Source organism: Bubalus kerabau, chromosome 14 (genome assembly GCF_029407905.1).
Source record: "Bubalus kerabau isolate K-KA32 ecotype Philippines breed swamp buffalo chromosome 14, PCC_UOA_SB_1v2, whole genome shotgun sequence".
NCBI lineage: Eukaryota > Metazoa > Chordata > Mammalia > Artiodactyla > Bovidae > Bubalus > Bubalus kerabau.
In genome coordinates this window covers 45,397,764-45,415,691 of record NC_073637.1, presented here as the reverse complement: position 1 = coordinate 45,415,691, position 17,928 = coordinate 45,397,764, and the positions used below count along the sequence as shown (strand labels likewise).

Here is a 17,928-nt window from a genome sequence, read left to right as displayed (position 1 = left end):
TATGAACTTACTCCCTAAGAGAAGGGATTGCAGCCAGAGGTGACCCAAAACGTCTCAAATTAGTATTTTTGTAACGTGGCTGGGCTGACCACAGAATAGGCAAAGAAGGACACACTTGGAACCCAAATGTTTAAGCCCTACCATGTGCTCGCTGTCAGGGATTCAACAGCACAATTCCTGCCCTCATAGAGTTCATAAATTCAGAACACACGCCAAGCACAATTATTGTAAGTAAACTACATGGCATATTAATAAGTGTTAAGTGGCGGGGGTCCGATAGTATTTGGAGTTCCAATTCTACATCAGATAGCCAAGGAGAACCTCGCAGTTGAGCAAAGTCCTGAAGAGCGGTGGGGATAAGAACCTTCGGACATTCTGGGGAAGGACGCGGGAGGCGGGGGCGGCAAGTGTCACATTACCAGAATTGACAGCAGCACAACGCCCAAGGGGTACTTGGGAGGGCGAAACTACTACGAGTCAGAACGCTTTCCAGGCAAAACTTAGCGGGCCGCTGCTAGCAGGGGATAGCTGCTAGCCATCCAGGGTTTTGTCCACCAACCCGAAGCTCTCGACCCACACTTGGCCCCACCACCGACCAGGCCACGGCCCCCGCCCACAGGGCTCTGCAATAGGCGGCCCCTCGTTGCTCCGCCCCGCGACCTACGCGCTTGCGGAGAAGCCAAAGGTCAGAGGTCGTGGATCCGTCATGGCGGCGCTGTGTCGGACCCGTGCCGTGACTGCCGAGAGTCATTTTCTGCGAGTGTTTCTCTTTTCTCGATCCTGTCGAGGAACAGGCACTGAGAGTGGCTCCGGAAGCGAGAGTTCTGATTCCACGGAGCCTAGGCCGCGCCCAGGCGGCTTCGCAAGCGCTTTGGAGCGGCACTCGGAGCTGCGGCGGAAGGCGGAGCTCGGCCGGACGAAGGTGAGTCGCGAGAGCTAAGCCTGGCACCCGTTGGCGGGCGGGGCCGGAGTTGGGGGCGGAGCCCGGAGGCGGGGTTGGAGGCGGAGTCACGATGGAGCGGGGGGCAGGGCGGAGCTTGACGTCGTTGTTGGGCCCGGCGAAGTTGGGTAGACCGAGAGGCGGAGCCGGGGGCGGGGCCCAGCGTAGGAAGTAAAGTCTGGGCTGGTCTCTTGGAACAGCGTGCGGTCGTGTTCTTCCTCGGTTTGTTGTACTTCAGTATGGTATCTACATGTTGGGCCTGCGTTGTCCACACTCCTTTGCACGCGTCTTCTGAACTGAGGGCTAGAAGGGAAACCAGCAGCGAGAGCTGCCGGCGGCGCGTCTAGGGCGACTCCTGGGACTCCGAGTGGGACTCAGCTGGAAGAGGCTGGGCTCTCGGCTTCTCTTGTGCATAGTAGCTGCAGCGTGGAGCTTAGTGTCTGGTGTCCCAGGCTCTTCAGAAATATTTCTTAATTCAGTGGATAGGTAAATGACAGAATAAGTGTCACTATGAAGTTGAGCAAGTAATTTAACCTATCAGTGCTTCACTTTTTCTGTAAATGACCTTTAAAAAAAAAAAATCCATCTGCCCCAGGCAATAATTCTGTAAAATACAATAGAATTATTAGATAGGTGAAATGGAAGAAATAGGCAGAAAAACAAATTAGATTTTTTTGAGCTAGCAGACATGAAGTTGGCAGTATTAAACTGTATAAAAATAAATTCCCAATTTCTGTACTTAGCCCCTTGGGAACCAGTCCCAAACAGTTCACAGACGGGTAGTGTTCTGGGTTACAGAAAACTGCACAGTACTTGACTCTTAGTGGGCACTCCGTGTTTGCCAGATGCATGAATGAAGGAATAGAACGCATAGTGCACATTTGAACTTCAAGACAGCCTGGGCAGTCTTTGAATTGAGATTTCTGTGTGACTGCTCACAAACAGTTGAACAAGTGAGGATAGCACAGGCTTGAGCACTTAATAAAACGTGCTAGTCCAGAATAATAACAGAGCAAGAATAATTGTCAGAGTAATAAGAAAACCGAACATACCACGTTAGTTTTATTTTAGTGTCAGACAGGACTGAAGCGACTTAGTAGCAGCAGCAGCAGCAGCAGTGTTTATTGGAGGTATTCAGTATTTTTCTGACATATTTATGATGAAGACTATGAGTAATTGATAGGTATTGGTGTAAAGATTCAATTTTGTGAAAAAATCATTTTGCTCTTCGAAGTTTCTGGAACCATTTAATTACAGAGTATCCTGACATTACAAGATGAATAAAGTTTGTCTTTATTGTGTGAAGTTGAACGGTTCTATGAAGACCTACAAGAGCTTTTAGAACTAACATCCAAAAAAGATGTCCTTTTCATTATAGGGGACTGGAATGCAAAAGTAGGAAGTCAAGAAACACCTGGAGTAACAGGCAAATTTGGCCTTGGAATACAGAATGAAGCAGGGCAAAGACTAATAGAGTTTTGCCAAGAAAATGCACTGGTCATAACAAACACCCTCTTCCAACAACACAAGAGAAGACTCTACACATGGACATCACCAGATGGTCAACACTGAAATCAGATTGATTATATTCTTTGCAGCCAAAGATGGAGAAGCTCTATACAGTCAGCAAAAATAAGACCAAGAGCTGACTGTGGCTCAGACCATGAGCTCCTTATTGCCAAATTCAGACTTAAATTGAATAAAGTAGGGGAAACCACTAGGCCATTCAGGTATGACCTAAATCAAATCCCTTATGATTATACAGTGAAGGTGGGAAATAGATTTAAGGGCCTAGATCTGATAGAGTGCCTGATGAACTATGGACTGAGGTTCGTGACATTGTACAGGAGACAGGGATCCAGACCATCCCCATGGAAAAGAAATGCAAAAAAGCAAAATGGCTGTCTGCGGAGGCCTTACAAATAGCTGTGAAAAGAAGTGAAAAGCAAAGGAAAAAAGGAAAGATATAAACATCTGAATGCAGAGTTCCAAAGAATAGCAAGAAGAGATAAGAAAGCCTTCTTCAGCGATCAATGCAAAGAAATAGAGGAAAACAACAGAATGGGAAAGACTAGGGATCTCTTCAAGAAAATCAGAGATAGCAAAGGAACATTTCATGCAAAGATGAGCTTGATAAAGGACAGAAATGGTATGGACCTAACAGAAGCAGAAGATATTAAGAAGAGGTGGCAAGAATACACAGAAGAACTGTACAAAAAAGATCTTCACGACCCAGACAATCACGATGGTGTGATCACTGACCTAGAGCCAGACATCCTGGAATGTGAAGTCAAGTGGGCCTTAGAAAGCATCATTACGAACAAAGCTAGTGGAGGTGATGGAATTCCAGTTGAACTATTCCAAATCCTGAAAGATGATGCTGTGAAAGTGTTGCACTCAATATGCCAGCAAATTTGGAAAACTCAGCAGTGGCCACAGGACTGGAAAAGGTCAATTTTCATTCCAATCCCAAAGAAAGGCAATGCCAAAGAATGCTCAAACTACTACACAATTGCACTCATCTCACACGCTAGTAAAGTAATGCTCAAAATTCTCCAAGCCAGGCTTCAGCAATACATGAACTGTGAACTTCCAGATGTTCAAGCTGGTTTTAGAAAAGGCAGAGGAACCAGAGATCAAATTGCCGACATCCGCTGGATTATGGAAAAAAGCAAGAGAGTTCCAGAAAAACATCTATTTCTGCTTTATTGACTATGCCAAAGCCTTTGACTGTGTGGATCACAATAAACTGTGGAAAATTCTGAAAGAGATGGGAATACCAGACCACCTGACGTGCCTCTTGAGAAATCTGTATGCAGGTCAGGAAGCAACAGTTAGAACTGGACATGGAACAACAGACTGGTTCCAAATAGGAAAAGGAGTTCGTCAAGGCTGTATATTGTCACCCTGTTTATTTAACTTCTATGCAGAGTACATCATGAGAAACGCTGGACTGGAAGAAACGCAAGCTGGAATCAAGATTGCCGGGAGAAATATCAATAACCTCAGATATGCAGATGACACCACCCTTATGGCAGAAAGTGAAGAGGAACTAAAGAGCCTCTTGATGAAGGTGAAAGTGGAGAGTGAAAAAGTTGGCTTAAAGCTCAACATTCAGAAAACGAAGATCATGGCATCCAGTCCCATCACTTCATGGGAAATAGATGGGGAAACAGTGGAAACAGTGTCAGACTTTATTTTTCTGGGCTCCAAAATCACTGCAGATGGTGACTGCAGCCATGAAATTAAAAGACGCTTACTCTTTGGAAGGAAAGTTATGACCAAGCTAGATAGCATATTCAAAAGCAGAGACATTACTTTGCCAACAAACGTTCATCTAGTCAAGGCTGTGGTTTTTCCTATGGTCATGTATGGATGTGAGAGTTGGACTGTGAAGAATGCTGAGCACCAAAGAATTGATGCTTTTGAACTGTGGTGTTGGAGAAGACTCTTGAGAGTCCCTTGGACTGCAAGGAGATCCAACTAGTCCATTCTGAAGGAGATCAGCCCTGGGATTTCTTTGGAAGGAATGATGCTAAAGCTGAAACTCCAGTACTTTGGCCACCTCATGCGAAGAGTTGACTCATTGGAAAAGACTCTGATGCTGGGAAGGATTGGGGGCAGGAGGAGAAGGGGACGACAGAGGATGAGATGGCTGGATGGCATCACTGACTTGATGGACGTGAGTCTGGGTGAACTCCGGGAGTTGGTGATGGACAGGGAGGCCTGTCGTGCTGCGATTCATGGGATCGCAAAGAGTCGGACACGACTGAGCGACTGATCTGATCTGATCTGATCTGATTGTGTGATCAGGATTTTTGAAAAAAAATTGTAAAGTATAAAAGTGATGTTGTGAAAGGAGAATGTAAATAGCACTGAAGGTTACTAAGTGCATATAAAAGCCTCCTTTCCCTCATTTTCTCAAAGCTGGAATGTGTATTTTTATAAATGCATACTACTACAGATTTTATGTATGCATATATGAATATAAGTTAATTATATATACAGATATACTTAAAAACATACAGGTTTTTGAACTGCATCATAAATGTTTAAGAATGAAACCTCTGGATTCAGACGGTGTTGCTTTGAATTATGATTCTTCTATCATTTACTACCTGTGTTTCCTTGGAAAGTTATGTAATATCCATGTATCTTCTTTTCCTTTTTTTAATAACAGGAAACTCTATCATGGGATTTTTATGAGACTAAATGAATTTATTATTTAAACACTTAGTACAGGGACCTGGTAATGAGCACTCAGTATATTTTCATGGCTGCTGCTGAAAATTGCTCTTCTCACTTAAGTATAACTTTGAATATTTTTCCTTATCATTATATATGTGTACTGTTGCGTGCTTACCCTTGTCCCTATCCAACAAGGGATTGGTTCCAGGATCCTCTGTGATACCCAACTCCTGGATACTCAAGTCCCTTATATAAATGGTGCAGTTAGCCTTCTGCAGCTTCCACATCTGCAAATACAGGAGGCTGTCTGTATAGCTCACTGAAAAAATATTTGTTTGGCATTCCATGGTTTGGATGTAGCATTATTCATCTAACCAGACCTTCACTATGAGCTTCTAGGCTGTTTTGTTTTTTTTTTCCTTCCCCTTAATACAGACAGTGCTACAGTGAGCATTTACATTTTTTCTGCATATTTATGAACTATATAGGGCTTCCCCAGTGACTCAGTGGTAAAGGTTACTGCTGCTGCTGCTGGTAAGTCACTTCAGTCGTGTCCGACTCTGTGTGACCTCATAGACGGCAGCCCACCAGGCTCCTCTGTCCCTGGGATTCTCCAGCCAAGAACACTGGAGTGGGTTGCCATTTCCTTCTCCAAAGCATGAAAGTGAAAAGTGAAAGTGAAGTCGCTCAGTTGTGTCCGACTCTTGGCGACCCCATGGACTGCAGCCTACCAGGCTCCTCCGTCCATGGGATTTTCCAGGCAAGAGTACTGGAGTGGGGTGCCAAAGTGCATATAAAAGCCTCCTTTCCCTCATTTTCTCAAAGCTGGAATGTGTATTTTTATAAATGCATACTACTAGAGATTTTATGTATGCATATATGAATATAAGTTAATTATATATACAGATATACTTAAAAACATACAGGTTTTTTAACTACATCATTAATGTTTAAGAATGAAACCTCTTGATTCAGATGGTCTTGCTTTGAATTATGATTCTTCTGTCATTCTGCCTGCCAATACAGGAAATGGGGGTTCAATTCCTGGATGGGAAAGAACCCCTGGAGAAGGAAATGGCAACCCACTCCTTTAGTCCTGCCTGGAAAATCCCATTGTCAGAGTCTGATGGGGCTACAGTCCTTGAAATTGCAAAAGAATTGGACATGACTTAGCCACCAGGTGGCTGAGTGGTAAGGACTCCACCTGCCAATGCAGAAGATGCTGGAGACGCCAGTTCAATCCCTAGGTCAGTAAAATCCCCTAGAGTAGAAAATGGCAACTTGCTTCAGTATTCTTGCCTAGAAAATTCCATGAACAGAGAAACCTGGTGGGCTACAGTCCATGGGGTTGCAAAGAGTCAGACACAACTGAGCACACCCTTATCCGTATATATGGGATATATACTGACTAAAAGTGTGCACACCCAGTTTGAGTTTTGATAGATAAACACTGCACCACACTCCCACTTATAGTGCATGACAGTGCCTGTTTCCTCACCCACTTACACATGTGGGGTATTATAAGTAGATTTTCTTGGTATTGGGCAGTCAAAATACAGAAATTGAGAACCGGGTTGTTATCCCTCACTTCTGATACTAGTTTGTAATTTTTATCAAAATAATTGCATGTTCACAGTTTTTTATTTAATATTAAGTAAATTCTATGAATTTGAACTGATAAAATATACTTATACTACCAAAATACTATGCTTGTTTTTATATATATTGGGTTCTATATAAGATTTAATTTGTAACATGGTTTCTGCTTTAAAGATAGCTTTTGGAGCCAGACATTTTAGCCAGCTGTTCCCTGAACAAAGCATGATATCTTTACCTGTGCTCTTCCCCCTAAAATTAGCTTCCCTGCCTACAAATTCCATAGTAAAAATCATCTCTTGTTTTAGGCCTTTATCATCTCACCAACCAGATGAGACTTACATTGAAAGTCCAGGGGCTTTGATTAAAATGTGTGTGTGTGTGCGCACTTAGTCATGTCTGACTCTTTGCAACCCATTAAACTGTAGCCCTCCAGGCTCATTTGTCCATGGATTCTCCAGGCAAGAATACTGGTATGGGTTACCATGCCGTCCCCCAGGAATCTTCCCAACCCAGGAATTGAGCCTGCATCTCTTGTGTCTCCTGTATTGCAGCCGATTCTTTACTTGCTGAGCCATCAGGAAAGCATATATACACACACACACACACACACACATATATATATATGAAAGTGAACACATATACACGTGTGTGTGTGTATATATATATATATATATATATATATATGAATGAATGAAAGTTAACCTTGTACCCATTGGTTAAATTCTTATCTTTAAAATATAAACACATGTATCTATATGTGCACCTCAGAAATACGAAATATTTAGTAAGAACCAAGTAAGTTATCCTTAAAAGGAACTTTCCCCTGCAGGCAGGAATTTAATCAAGGACAATTCATGTGAACTGCCTATTTCAGTGATCTCAAGTGATCTCAAGTTTCAGTGACCTGAAAGTCCATTTATTCGTCCATGCTCACTTATTCATTTCTCTTTTCCTTGGTTCATTATTTTAAGATGTGTCTCTGTAAAGTGTTATATTTATTGTAGGATGGGGACCAAGTCCTTTTCATTTTTGTAACCAACGTAACACACGCTTACGTATAGAGGACCTGGTAAATATTTGCTAAATGTTACATTTTTAAAGTCAAATGCCTTTTTCCTTTTAAAAATATTTTAAAACCTTTAACCCTCTTATGGCACTTAGTAATAGTAGTAGTTTAGTCGCCAAGTTGTGTCCGACTCTTGCAACCCCATGCGCTGTAGCCCGCCAGGCTCCTCTGTCCATGGGATTCTCCTGACAAGAATACTGGAGGGGAGGGGGCGGGGGGGGGCGGATTGGGGGCTGGGGGCGCGGGTTGCCATTTCCTCTAGGGAACAGAGATTTGTAGAGCCTGTTAAGCCGATTGGGAGCTGTGGTGTAGTGAAAAACCCATGTTATAGCCACCAGGTGGCAACAGTTGAGCAAAAAACTGGTTTTCTGCTTTATGAATGTTACTGTTTCTTAACAGTAGAGGGTGGCATGTTACTTTACAGCACATTGAGAAAATGGGTTGCAAGAGTTTTTAAGGCCGCCCAGAACATTTTATTGTTTTAGGATGGTGAGTAACTATTTTAGCTGATTTATGTAGAATACTGATGTTATAATACACTTTATAGTTTCATTTTAGCAATATATTAGATAGATTTTATGTAAATATTTTTAAAATTTTTCATGAATATTTCTTATTGGTATTTTTTATTTCAAAATGATGGAATATTCCAACCGAATATTTAAATCAGATATTTTGTCTTTTCAGAATACTGAAAAGTCCAAAAATAGCTTATTTTAAGGATTGGTTTCAGTTGTCTTATTTTTAATATAAGATATAAGTCTTCTAAATTCATATACTGGCAATACTCATACAGCTTTATTTACCCCTTTGTTTTCTCACTAGTTTTATATTGACAACTTAAAAAATTACACCAATGTTTTAAAAACTAATATGTAAAGAAATGATGCAAAACATTTCTGGTTTTAACCATAGTATTCCCTGATTTTTACATTATAGAATTCTAGGAGAATTATCTCCAAGTTAGTAATAAAAGCCTTCTGAAATATTTAGTTTCACAGTAGAGTAAAACATTTTCAAAGCAGGTTTAGAGGAAATGACCAGTTAATATAATAACAATGAAAGAGTGTATTGAGGTAGATATAAATCTCTAAGGAAAGTAGGTTTTTATCAACAGCTGTAATATACATATTGATATAAATAGTACTGCTGCTGCTGCTGCTAAGTCGCTTCAGTGTCCGACTCTGTGTGACCCCATAGACGGCAGCCCATCAGGCTCCCCCGTCCCTGGGATTCTCCAGGCGAGAACACTGGAGTGGGTTGCCATTTCCTTCTCCAATGCATGAAAGTGAAAAGTGAAAGTGAAGTCGCTCAATCGTATCCGACTCTTAGCGACCCCATGGACTGCGGCCCATCAGGCTCCTCCATCCATGGGATTTTCCAGGCAAGAGTGCTGGAGTGGGGTGCCATTGCCTAAAAGAAAAGATGAATATATTCTGTATGTATTCTGTTTCTTGGGTGGTAATATGCTCTGATTGTATACAATCAGACTCCTATGATTTCCCAAGTCAGCATTGGCTTTCACTTATTATGTCTCTTTCCTAACTCTTACTTTTACTTAAACATCTCACTTTCTTCTTTTAATATGTTTGGATTTTCCTTTATTTTGTTTTTACTTTTAAAGGTTTTATTAAGATTTTTCTTGTGATTAATTTTTCTAATGTGATTATGATGCTTAAGTTTGTTTTTATCTGTTGGCATTAAATAACAGGAAATAAAGAAAGCAATAGCATTTGAGTGGAGCCTGGTTTGTAGGGATTTAGGAATAAAATTAAACAGTGATTATCCCATTTGTCTTCTCCCTCTCTTTGTAAAACTTGGGGCACTCTGCTGTTGTCAGCTGGCAAACATGGAGTGATAGACTCCCAGTCCAGAAGTTAGCGACTCAAGTCCTCTGGCCTCTGACCAGCTACTCAGGTTGAGATGGTCAGATCCTCCCAAAGGAGATAAATGCACACTGGAGCACAGGATGTTTATCCCAGAGAAATGAAAACTTATGTTCATATAAAAACTTACACAGAAGTGGCCATAGGAGCTTTATTTATTTATTATAGCCAAAAACTGGAAACAGCCCAGATGTCCTTCAACTGGTCAATGGTTAAACATAATGTGGTATATCTATCTTGTGGAATATGACTCAGCAGTAAAGAGGAATCAGTGATTGATACACACAGCAACTTGAATGGCTCTCAAGTGAGTTATGCTTTGTGAAAAAAAGCCAATCCCAAAGAGTTACATACTTTGTGATTCTGTTTATATGACATTATTGAAATAGTGTAATTACTGAGATGGGGAACAGATATATGGTTGCTAAGAGTTAGGATAGGGCAGAAGGGAGATAAGGAGTGGAAGGACAGCACAAGGGATCGTCGTGGTGATGGAATGTCCTGTGACTTGACTCTGGTGGTGTATACGTGAACCTTCACATATGGTAAAAGTATATAGAACTAAATATACACACAAATGATTACACCTGAAACTGGTGAAATCTGAATACTACTGATGGATTACATCAATGTCACTTTCCTGGTTGTAATATACTGTGATTTACAAGATGTTACCATTGGGAGAACTGATAAACATTGCAGGAGCTCTCCATGTATTATTTCTTGCAATTGCATGTGAATTTACAATGGTCTCAAAATAGAAAATTTAATTTAAAGAGAAGTTTCATTTCACTAGTCTGCCAGGTCCAGCACTAGTCAGCCCAGTGAAGTCCATAAGCGTGACCCCATTATCCCACATAATTAATGATTTTTTTGGTTAGAAATAATGCTATTTGGAATACCATGACAATGAACATGAGAATCTGTAAGTTCATGAATGGTGGTTTTGGTAGAAGCTTTGTGGGCAGGAAAGGCAAATCCATATTCAGAATAAATGTCCATTCCAGTGATAAATATATCACTGCCCTTTCCATTTCAAATAGTCCTATGTCACCAATTTGCTACCAGGTGGCTGGCTGATGCTCCCAGGGAATCATACTGTCTTGGAAGCTTAGTATTGGTTTCTGCCATGGTAGATTGGTCATTTAGCAGTGACTGTAGCCAGATCACTACTCACAGGGTGAGTGGAAGTCAGTATTCCCGAATCTATGCATAAGTTCCATACCACAGAAATTCAGGGGCCTAGCAGCTGGTAAATTTTCTAGTTGGCCAGTGGTCTGGGCCATGTTGAGATACTCTTCCTACCCCCAAGACAGAAGCACATCCCTGCTGTCATGGCAACTTTGTTCTTGAACCCACTGGGGAGGTGGGCAAGAGTATCAGGGAGAGAGATTGACTGACTCCACACGACTAGCTGTCTTGTCCCTTGATTATTAATATTCTTCTCTGCTGAAGAAATTATTCACGTGTGACTCATTTATTTTTTCACTCTGTGCCTGTTTGAGAGAGATCTGTCTTCCTATCCCTTTCCCAGACGTTCTTGTCACATATTTCCCAATCCTGTTTCTGCTAAATCTCTGACCATCCAGCACAATCATTAGTCACTTGACACAAATCATTTTTGGTTCTCACTTTAGGCCATCTGTCTTTGCAGAAAGATAATCCTTCAAGTGCCCTGCTCAGAGCCCTCTACTGCTATCGTTCAGGGCTACTCTAGTTCTGCATACGCTACTCATAGAGACCTCTCAGAATACTCATTGTCCATCTCTGTACTGCAAGCATCACGTCTGCCAGGTTATAAAACTCAAGTAGTGGAAGAGCTTGCCTGATGACCTGCACCTCTTGCAGAGTCTTATCTTGTTCTGGGCCCCACTCAACACTGGCAGCTTTTTGGGTTACTTGTTAAAAGAATTGAAGAAACATGTCCATATGAAGTATTTGTTGCCTCCAAAAATCAAAGAGACCCATTAAGCACTGAGCTTCTTTGTGGTAGGAAAGGATATCTTGACATAGCCCAGACCTCTGGCCCCCTGGGAATTTCAACCAAGGCCCAGCATTTTTGTGAGATTCATTTCCCACCCTCTGGCATAGAGGTGTCTTACCATGTGTCGAGAGTAGTTGCAGTTTTCTGCTTCCAGGTCAAGTCAGCATGTGTAATGGAGTAGCATACTGTCCTGTGGAATGGAGTGGCCTTCAGAGTCTATGTAAACTAGACTGTGGCATAGAGCTAGAGAGTTAATGTGACCCGGAGGTATATCATCTTTACTAACAGGTCTAGAAAAAGAAAGCATTTGTTAGATCATTATTGCATGCCAGGTGCTGAGGGATATTTTAATTTACTCCAGCCATGAAATCACATCTGGAACAACAGCTGCAATTGGAGTTACCCCTTGATTAAGTTTATGACAATAAATTGTCCTTCTGGAAGACCTGTTTTCTTCAGGGCCTCATAGGCAAGTTGAATGCGAATGTGGTAGGAGTCACCACCCTGCATCTTCCAGGTCCTTGACAGAGGTGCTGACTGCTGCAGTGCCCTAGGAGGGTGGTATTTTGCCTTTGACTTACTCCTTTGGTAGGTAGCGGAAGTTCTCACTTGGCCATTCCTACTCTAATAGCCTTCACTCCACAGACCAAGGAACCGGTGTGGAGATGCTGCCAGTGGCTGACTATACATGTTCCAGTTGTGCATTCTAGGGAGAATAACCATAGAGCAGATTCATGAGGTAGATCTGAGCTAAATCTCCATTTATCACGCAATCTCCATAAGCCCTTGTTCTGACTGGCACTGAATTTGTTCTGGAAGAGTTAGTGTCAGTTCAGATTATCTCTGAAAAGTCTGCTAATTTCTCCTCCCTCAGTTCTGGTAAATAGCCACAGACCCCTTTGGGAAAGCTGGAAGGAAGACTGGTGGTCCAGATTTCGGGTTTGGTAATAGCATCCTTCCGCAAGGGGACACGACCTCCTTTTCATTTGAAAAGCTTGATGTCTGGGAATTGGTTCAAGGGAATTGGTTGAGGGGCCGTGAGTTTCATATGTGGTGATTCAAATCAGACTTTTGTTCTCTAGAATTAGAGTTTTCCCATCTATTTTATTTCTAAGGACACCATAACCAACCAGCCAGTACCAGAAAACTCTACAGGTTGTTAGGCTCTGCAGCATTATGATAACCATGCCCATCATGTTGTTGGCTAAGAAGTGCTGACCTGACTCCTGCCGCTAAAGGATCTCATTTTCCCATTGAGTTCAGGGAGCTCTTGTTGGCAGCGGTTCTCACTGTTAGTCCTGGCCTATGGAGAACAGCTACCACATGGCCCTCAGAAATGCTGGGACTCCCTTCTCAAAGGTGTTTCTCTTAGTCTTGGTAAAGTATGTATCTTATAGATCCTGCTGGGGCCATAATAAGAGGTGGTGAACAGATCATAAATAATAAATCCATCCTAACGTTATATTTTCTTCTAGCCTTTGAACACCTTTCTCAATGGTATACTAAGGAAGTTCTGGTATTTCAACTTCATCTAGTATAGTCTGTCATTGGGTCCAGGTTTCATTCAGTCCACCAAGCAAGCTATTAAAAGCCTCTTCCAGCCACTTAGGCTAATATATTGTATCTGAATCTCTGCCTGTGCATGAGTGCTAAGTTGCTTCAGTTGTGTCTGACTCTTTGCAACCCTTTAAACTGTAGCCTGTCAGGTTCCTCTGTCCGTGGGGTTCTCTAGGCAAGAATACTGGAGTGGGTTGCCATGCCCTCCTCCAGGGGATCTTTCCAACCCAGGGATCAAACCTGGGTCTCCTGCATTGCAGGCAGATTCTTTTAACATCTGAGCCACCCAGGAAGCCCCAGTGATGACTGGGTCTATAATGAATTGATTAGCTTTTTTTTAAGCTACATTTTAGGGGGTGATGGTCCTACCAGAGGCATATTTTGAGAGCTTTACATGTGGCTATTTATTTATTTAATCCTCATAACAGCCCTGTGAAATAGGCATAATTATTAATCCCCTTTTATATGTGAGTAAACAGTAGCACAGAGAGTCTAAGTGCATTGCCCCAATCACAGAGCAGGTGAGTGGACCATCAGGACTTAAGCCACACAGTCCAACCTCAGAGCCTTGAGGAGCCTGTGCTCCTACTCCAGGCCTTACCACTGCTCATGCCTTGCCAGACAGCTGTCATTTTGATTCTTTTCTTTCCTGATGGACTGAGTTACCTGTTGCTGCATAATCAGCCCTCCAGACTTATTTCTCTAGAACATTTATTTATTTAATTATATGTTTTTTAGAGAAGAGAAAAAATGTATTTATTTTGCCAGGGCAATAAACACCTTATTTCTAGGTGTGGTGCACTTGGCCTTTCTGTCAAATGTTCTGTGCTAGACAGAAAATTGCCTTCCCTGACTATATTCTTTTAATTATTCCACTTGCTTTCAGCCTCGCTTCTCATTCCAGCTTTCTATAATTCCTGGCATGATGGAGTCCTGTGCCTTTATGGGATTCTTCAGAATAGATTGGCTTATTTTCATAGGTTCTTCCTTCTGTGTATTTTTAGCTGCAGTTTCCTTCACTCTCCTTCACTAGTTATCACCCTTCTGCATGCTTTTGGTCCACTAGAAGGTAATTTAAATTTCTTGCATACTTTTTGTCTCCATTCTGTTCTCTTTAATATTGGCAGTTTGTAATTTTTTTGTTCATTCTTTTACCATCATTGGGTTTCCCTAGGAGCTCAGCTGGTAAAGAATCTGCCTGCAATGCAGGAGACCCTGGTTCAATTCCGGGGTTGAGAAGATCCGCTAGAGAAGGGATAGGCTACCCACTGCATTATTCTTGGGCTTCCCTGAGGGCTCAGCAGGTGAAGAATGTGCCTGCAAAGCAGGAGACCTGGGTTTCATCCCTAGGTTGGGAAGATCCCCTGGAGAAGAGAACGGCTACCCAGTCCAGTATTCTGGCCTGGAGAAGCCTTGGGGTCGCAAAGAGTCAGACACAGCTGAGCAACTTTCACTTTCTTTCTTTACCATCACTGAATGGAATTTCAGAGGGAGGGAGAGAAAAATGTTAAGGTTCCTCTGTGCCATCTTGAACCACTACTCCATTAATTTTACTAAAAGAACTTTGTTATGAGCATAGCATTTATTGGTTAGGATTGAAGAAACTGAAGTTGTTGTAGTACAGTTAATAGAAGGAAGTAATTTTTAATTTACCTGTCAGAGAAGACACATGTAAAAATGTTTTTCTTGTTAACTAATATGAAGTAAGGTACATATACCATTTCATTATTTTTGTTACTGTTTGTGTTAAAAGAGGGAGCTGGGTAGGATTTGTCTTCCCCTTTCAACAGTTTATTACTTTCTAAAACCATTTTATATTGTAGAATATTTAAGAATTCCTACTCCTAAACTTGAGAGGTAGCCAACCTTTTCATTAACAAGTGAGAAGACAGATCCAGAGAGGTTAAGTGACAGTCAAGATGTTTAGCTATTTAGTGGCTGAGTTACTCATAGAACCCAATTTCCTGAATATTTATTATTCTGCTGTACTGTTTGCTTCCTTTTAAGTTTTTTAGTCATGTTTCTACTTTCCATCTTTTGAAGCAACTTGTATTTAAAATCACTTTTCAGCCTGTCACGTGGTAGTGAGTAGCAGATACGGTATTCATGTGTGAAAGGAGGTGCCTGCACTCACTGCTATCTCCTGCTTCCTCTGATTCCAAGCTGTATATTAAATATCTTCATATGCATGATAGTTTTATACATACTAATTTATGCATATTCTTTATGGGCTTCCCAGGTGGCTCAGTGGTAAAGAATCCCCCTGCCATTGCAAGAGACACAGGAGATGAGTGTTCGATCCTTAGGTCGAGAAGATCCCCTAGAGAAGAAAATGGCAACTCACTGCAGTAGTCTTGCCTGGAAAATTCCATGAACAGAGGAGCCTGGTGGGCTACAGTCTTTTGGGTCACAAAGAACTGGGCGTGGCTAAATGACCACTCATCAATGCACATATGTTTTATATATTAAAAAAATTTAAGTAATACCTCCACCCCCAAAAAATAGATGAAAAAATAAAGAAGTGGGTTGCCATTTCCTTTTCCAGGGGATCCTCCCTACCCAGGGATTGAACCTGTGTCTCCTGCAGTGGCAGGTGAATTCTCTACTAAAGAGCCCCAGGGAAGCCCAAAGATGAGTGCTGCTGCCAAGTTGCTTCAGTTGTGTCTGACTCTGTATGACCCCATAGATGGCAGCCCACCAGGCTCCTCCGTCCATGGGATTTTCCAGGCAAGAGTACTGGAGTGGGTTGCCATTGCCTTCTCCACCAAAGATAAGTAGAAGGCACACAAATCTGTACTCATGGATTTCTGAAAAAGCATGTGTTTGGAAAAAAATTTTCGTAAGTTAAAAAAAAAAAAGAAGTAATCGCCCTGTATTATATATGCAACCCTACTTCAAATAAATTCAGTATGTAAAACAACTTCTAGAAATGAGTAACACAAAACAGTTAAAGCTGTCTTTCCTTTAAAATTTTATTTTAGGAAAAGAAAATTACAGCGTTAAAATATAATGTTAAAATTAAAGTCAGGTCATTTAAAAATATTATGTAACAAGAATGCTAATTCAGACTACTAATTATATGACCCATAATAATTTTTATCTTAATGTTTATTTAAATTTGTGTTAAAACTATAGTCACTTTCATTAACCTGTATTCAAAGGCATTTTTTTTTTTTTTTTTTTGCAGATAGTCATATAGGAATGAGGACTTCCCTGCTGGCTCAGACAGTAAAGAACACCTGCAGTGAGGGAGACCTGGGTTCGATCCCTGGGTTGGGAAGATCGCCTGGCGGAGAGCATGGCAACCCACTCCAGTATTCTTGCCTGGAGAATTCCATGGACAGAGGAGTCTGGAGGGCTACAGTCTGTGGGGTCACAAAGAGTCAGACACGACTGAGTGACTAAGCACAGCATATAGGAATGAAGCCAGTTACCTTCTTGGATACCCTTCGTGCATACTCACCTCACCCGCTCCTCACCCCAGGCCTGAGGCTTTGTCTAAGGACGGTTCTTACCTGCTCACCTTCCAGATTGCACCCGGGGCCACCACATCTCCACCCAAGCACAGATGCCTGCTTTTCTCTGGCTCTTCAAGGAGGAAAAGAATGAGGAGGAAGCTGAAGAGTGTACCTGACTTTTTAAAGCAAGATTTTATTTCAGTGTTTTTATTATTGCTGCAAAACAAATATACAGCAAATTGACTTTTAAAAACTTCCCCTGTAAGCTATTACTCTGTATGTATGTGTGTTAGTTGCTCAATCGTGTCTGAATCTTTGCGACCGCTCCAGGCTCCTCTGTCCATGAGATTTCCCAGAATACTGGAGTGGGTTGGCATTCCCTTCTCCAGGGGATCTTCCCAACCCAGTGATTGAACCCTGGTCTCCTGCAATGCAGGCAGATTCTTTACCGTCCGAGTCACCAGAGAAGCCAAGAGGTTGTGGCTGCGTGGGCACGGAAGCTGTCACTGTGCTTACCATATTATACCTTTGCATTGAATTACATACGTATCAATGTCTCTTTTCATATTTTAGGGCTCTCCGAAAAATGTGGAATCCTTCGCATCTATGCTGAGACATTCTCCTCTTACACAGATGGGACCTGCAAAGGATAAAATAGTCATTGGGCGAATCTTTCATATCGTGGAGAACGATCTTTATATAGATTTTGGCGGCAAGTTTCATTGTGTATGTAAAAGACCGGAAGTGGATGGAGAGTAAGTAGAATCCTTTCCAGATGCTTTAAAAGTGTGCATAAAAGTTGAGATATCTCAAAAGTATTGTTGGACTTTAAGTGGTGATTTTTTGAAAAGATAAAAAATAGGATTATTTCTCTTCATCATGCCAGTTAGTCCACGTAGGCCAAGTTCACATCATGTTATATTAGTCAAGTTAGGCTAGATTCATGTCTTCTCAAAGCAGTGAGATCAGTTTTGGAGAAGATTTGAATGTCCATCCTGATAATAAACCGTTCCACATCATACAATTAAAACCATCTTTGGAGTAAATAATACATGCTGTTCAACCCATTGTGTGTGTAACTTTTGTGCCTCTTCTTTTTCACAGTCTCCATCTGCCTTTCAAGAGAAACCTCTGATTTTTCTTTCTTTATGTTCTTTTCTCTTATTGTACCAAATTCTGATTCTTTATCATATTTTTTTCTTCCTGTTTTGCATCTGCTCTCTGGATTACCATTTTTCCTATTATTTGAA

General features: G+C 41.6%; 1 protein-coding gene across 1 annotated transcript in view; it reads left to right on the top strand.

Annotated features, from left to right (window-relative positions):
- Positions 1-683: 683 nt before the first annotated feature.
- MRPS28 (mitochondrial ribosomal protein S28) overlaps positions 684-17,928 on the top strand; it is a 102,491-nt gene continuing 85,246 nt past the window's right edge. Inside the window, exons 1-2 of the mRNA XM_055546343.1 lie at positions 684-922; positions 17,252-17,433. Of these exons, the coding sequence (XP_055402318.1) occupies positions 707-922; positions 17,252-17,433 (398 nt within the window). The 5' untranslated portion in view covers positions 684-706. The remainder of the gene's footprint in view (positions 923-17,251; positions 17,434-17,928) is intronic.